Source organism: Trypanosoma cruzi, genomic scaffold, assembly GCF_000209065.1.
Source record: "Trypanosoma cruzi strain CL Brener 1047053513037 genomic scaffold, whole genome shotgun sequence".
NCBI classification, from domain to species: domain Eukaryota; phylum Euglenozoa; class Kinetoplastea; order Trypanosomatida; family Trypanosomatidae; genus Trypanosoma; species Trypanosoma cruzi.
In genome coordinates, this window is record NW_001849257.1 from 1,379 (window position 1) to 5,304 (window position 3,926).

A 3,926-nucleotide genomic window follows, 5' to 3' on the forward strand; every position below is an offset into this window, starting at 1 on the left:
GCGTTGACACACGGAACCCGCTTCAGAGAAACAACAACACGCTCCATTCAAAACGTGGCTATGAGAGTGCTTGGCAACAGGCGCAGGGCGCACCCTCTCAGTTTCCAGTGCCGAAAAAGTAAAAGAGCATCAGTGCCGACTTGCTGCAGCACGCACAGTTGTGCTTCTGTTGTCCTCCCTCGTGTTTTTTCAATTTCGTGGCCCGCGCTGCGGCAACGCGTGCCCCCAGACCTCGTGGTGTTTAAAATGTGCCCCAGCACAAGGCAGCTGGTCCGGACGCTGGTCGATGCCGTCAGCGCTACACCAACGAAAACAACAACCCCGTGAGGGAAACATTGCTGGCTCCCGGCCCCCCCAACAATACGGAGCAATTGGCCCTGGCGCCGCGGTGAGGCAGTCAAGCATGAAATCGCAAGGGGAAGCAACGATGACGCAGGCACAAGGAAGCCATTCCACCCTCAATTGAATACGGTGCCCCACTCCAAGCAGTCACACGGAGTGCGCTGTTTCCACAAAAGAACTTGGTCGTCGTCCATCCCTTAAAGATGCTTCGTTTAATGATGGGCCTTAGAATAAAAAAATAAGAGGAAATGAACAACGCAGTCATACTTCATCACCGCTGGCCATAATCATTCTCTCATAACAGAGCAATTTCCCTACTATGCCTCGTATGCACGCACAGAAATCCACATGTATGAAACAACCCGCAATGTTTTTCTACCAGAAACCAAACTACCCCGTTCCCTCCATAATCTCTTCTTCGTTCACTGTTACGATCGCTCGCGTTGAACATTTTCCGCATCCGTGTGTGATGCTGCCGCCTGATGCTGGTGCATCTGCACTGTATGCACACACAGGCATCCAACCACATGAAAAAAGCCCCAATATTTGTTACCAGAACTCAAACTACCCCCGCAATTCCCCAATTTGTTTTCATATTTATTCCTTTAATTACTCCTCAATTCTAAAACCTTCTTGAGGCGTCTTCGGATGATATTGACACTTGGTACTGGCGTACCTTTTCGTTCCAGAACACCGCAATTTCATTGTTGTCCGCGCCGCTCACATTATTGGAGTCGACGACATCACATCTCTGCCAGTCATTCATCGGCGTGCTGTCTGCGTGCTGCACGTAAATAATCTCCCACGACAGTTGTCGGGATAACTCCTCCCAACCATTAAAATATGCCGCCAGATACTCAGTGAACTGCCTCACGGTGCTGGTTGTCGTGTGATGCCCACCCGCCGCAGCCATCCGCAGCCCAACCAGCGTCATTGGTTTTGACTCCATGAAGAAAAAGGCGTCCACCAGCGGAAAGTTTTCCACCTCCGTTACGTACAGCACCCCGCACTCCACATCAATCCTCTCAGAAAAGTGTTCCAGTGGCGGTAAGACATGGTGCCTGGTGGAGCCCTCCTGTGAGTACACCGCCAGCGCACAGCGGTGGGACTGACGTTGTGTTGATGGCCTCAGCTCCCTCGGTCTGCGTTCTATTCCACGCACAAAAGATCCATTCAAAAATGCAAACACGGTGCACCTTCCAAAATTTTCTGATATGAGATAATCCGTCAGCTCCGATATGAGTGAATTAAAATCACGCTGCTGCATTAACTTCGCCGACTTGAATAATGTTTTATTTCCGAGGTGAGCAGACACCGGTACATTGGAAAAAAATTCACAACTGCAATCTCCACCTCGTACTCGGACAGCCTTCGCAATCCAGTAGAGCACCTTCTTACAATCCCAGGATCCACGTCCAAAACCATTGCATTGCGCGATTACAGAAGAGGTCGCCTCATCGACGGTCTTGTGACACCGTTGAACCCAATTATCATACTTTCGCTCGTCAAAGATATAACGTGGAATAGGTCCCACTTCATCCATGTGGCTCTTCACCACCTTCCAGTCCTCCGCTTGCTCCCGCACGGGCTGATGGCGCCCCATCCAAACGCACATCGCCTTCACATCACTTTCACCAGGGCAATCCATAACTATTCTTGTGGCACCCCTCCGCTTCACCCATTCTTTGTAGTTACTCTCGAATGGGGGTGACACCAAAACCACGCCCCATCCGCTGGGAGACGAATAACCAAACGGTTCATCATCCGGCTCTGCCACGTTGTAAATAATATACCCCTTCACCCCACGGTCAGACAGACTCCTCACAAAAGACGCATTACTGGAGTCGCTCATGTACGTCGACACCGTCCTGCTGGTCTTGTCAAACAGGAATGTTCGATCCGCAATAAAGTACGCAACCATTTGGAGTTTCTCGACATCGCAGTGCAGCAGCTGGTAGAGGAGGTACGAGCCGGCAGCCATCGACTTCCCGATCCCGGGCGTCCCAATCAACACACGCCGCTCGGGCTCAAAGTCGGCCTTACCGTGGCTGCTGGACCACTCGGTGAGATCGCCCTTGACGATCTGCCACACTCGCTCCACCTCACAGTTCACGTGGCAGTCACGAGTGGATTCCACCCCCTTCCGATTCCACGTGCACGGCCATGCCTTGTCCGAGGTAAGCACCATCAGCCTGAGACGCGCTGCACCGGACTGCTGTGCACCGTCATCCCTTTCGAGAGTGTAGCCAACTTTCTTGTAAGTCCATGGCTGTGGTGGTTTCCCCTCCTTCACCTCCATTCCCGTCCCCTCGCCACCAGGAACTTCCACCAAATGGCTCCACCTCGCATTGTACACAGACTCGTAGAACCCCTCCAGTATGTTCGATGCACTCATCCTCATTGAGTTCCTCACGTCTTCAAGGAATGGATCCAAAGAAACCCTAGTGATGCAATGAACAACTGCCTTTACCCCCGCGGCAGCTTCTAGCCAGTCGATTAGGGTATTTACGCCATTCTCCTCAAGCTTGCGTACATCTTCATCAAAAACCACTTTATTCCCTAGATCATTCCTGACCCTCTCGTAATGAGATGATGCGTGTATCTCGTTCAATGCTCCCGCATCGCGGATATACCTCGCAGGTTCCTTTAAAAACTCCTTCAGCAAAACATTCCTATTCGTGTCCACAACGCCCCTGCCGCCAAAATTCTGCCAAAGAAAATCACCCAGCTTCATGTTGGTGCTGCGAGCCGTTGCCTCCAGCAGCACATCTTCCACACGACTGTCAAGAGTCCACTGTGGTTGCCGCGCTTCCTCCATTCTTCTGCGAGTCGCAGCGAGTTGATCTGTGCCACCCTCAAGCACCGGCCTCGCCCTCCTCCGACCATTTCCTTGCGGCACAGTGGACGCGGGACCCTCCCCATTGCCACCGTGCGCTGTCTCGGGCCTCCCAGACATTGTTTCTCCTTGCTTTCTTAGTTTGATTGAGCTAAAGCTGAACACTAGCCAACAACCAAAAAGAAGAATAAAAACCAATAGGCACTGACACGACAGGCAGTAAGGCAACTAAGCCCCGAAACACCCAAGAGTAAAATACCACAAAAAATATAAACATTCATCATACCCTGGTCTTTTTTTGTTTTGTTTTGTTTTTGAGTGATCGGCAGAGATGAATATTCATGGATGTCAGTTTTCCATGCACCTTGTCGGTCTTTGCCTCCGTCTCGTCAAGAGACCCCATCTGCGTTGAAACCTCCAAGACCAGCGACAATGCGTTCTATTCCAAACTTTATAGGCGTTTTCCTATCCTGTCAAATGCCTAATTCGTCTCGGTATCCCGCAGTTTAATTTGGTCAAGGAAAAGAGCAAATTCCTCATCTTCATTTAGTGACAGAAGAAGCGCAGCAAGCTCTTGTATCGCCGCGGAGTAAGTATACGGCGTAGCTCCGGCTACAGCCACCTCATTCATACCTTCTCTCGACACATCATCATCTGGTTTCCCGCCACAGTGTTCACGCTGAAGCCCTTCAATTTTATGAACGTACATCATCAATGCAAGGTATTCATCTAACTTGCCATCTTTCAC

The 3,926-nt window shown here is 50.8% G+C and overlaps 2 protein-coding genes across 2 annotated transcripts, besides 1 other annotated feature; both read right to left on the reverse strand.

The window, feature by feature from the left end:
• Positions 1-3,926: part of a sequence feature (areas not merged during assembly with more than two copies in the genome that could not be assigned to a particular haplotype) that runs on past the window's edge.
• Tc00.1047053507225.10 (retrotransposon hot spot (RHS) protein, putative) lies at positions 965-3,298 on the reverse strand (the record flags this gene model as incomplete). The annotated part of the gene is made up of 1 exon (XM_799044.1): positions 965-3,298. The coding sequence occupies one exon, from the start codon at positions 3,296-3,298 to the stop codon at positions 965-967; it is 2,334 nt and encodes a 777-aa protein (XP_804137.1).
• On the reverse strand, positions 3,660-3,926 carry Tc00.1047053507225.19 (uncharacterized protein; the record flags this gene model as incomplete). The annotated part of the gene is made up of 1 exon (XM_799045.1): positions 3,660-3,926. A coding segment is annotated over one exon (267 nt), but the record flags the coding sequence as incomplete, so codon positions are not given.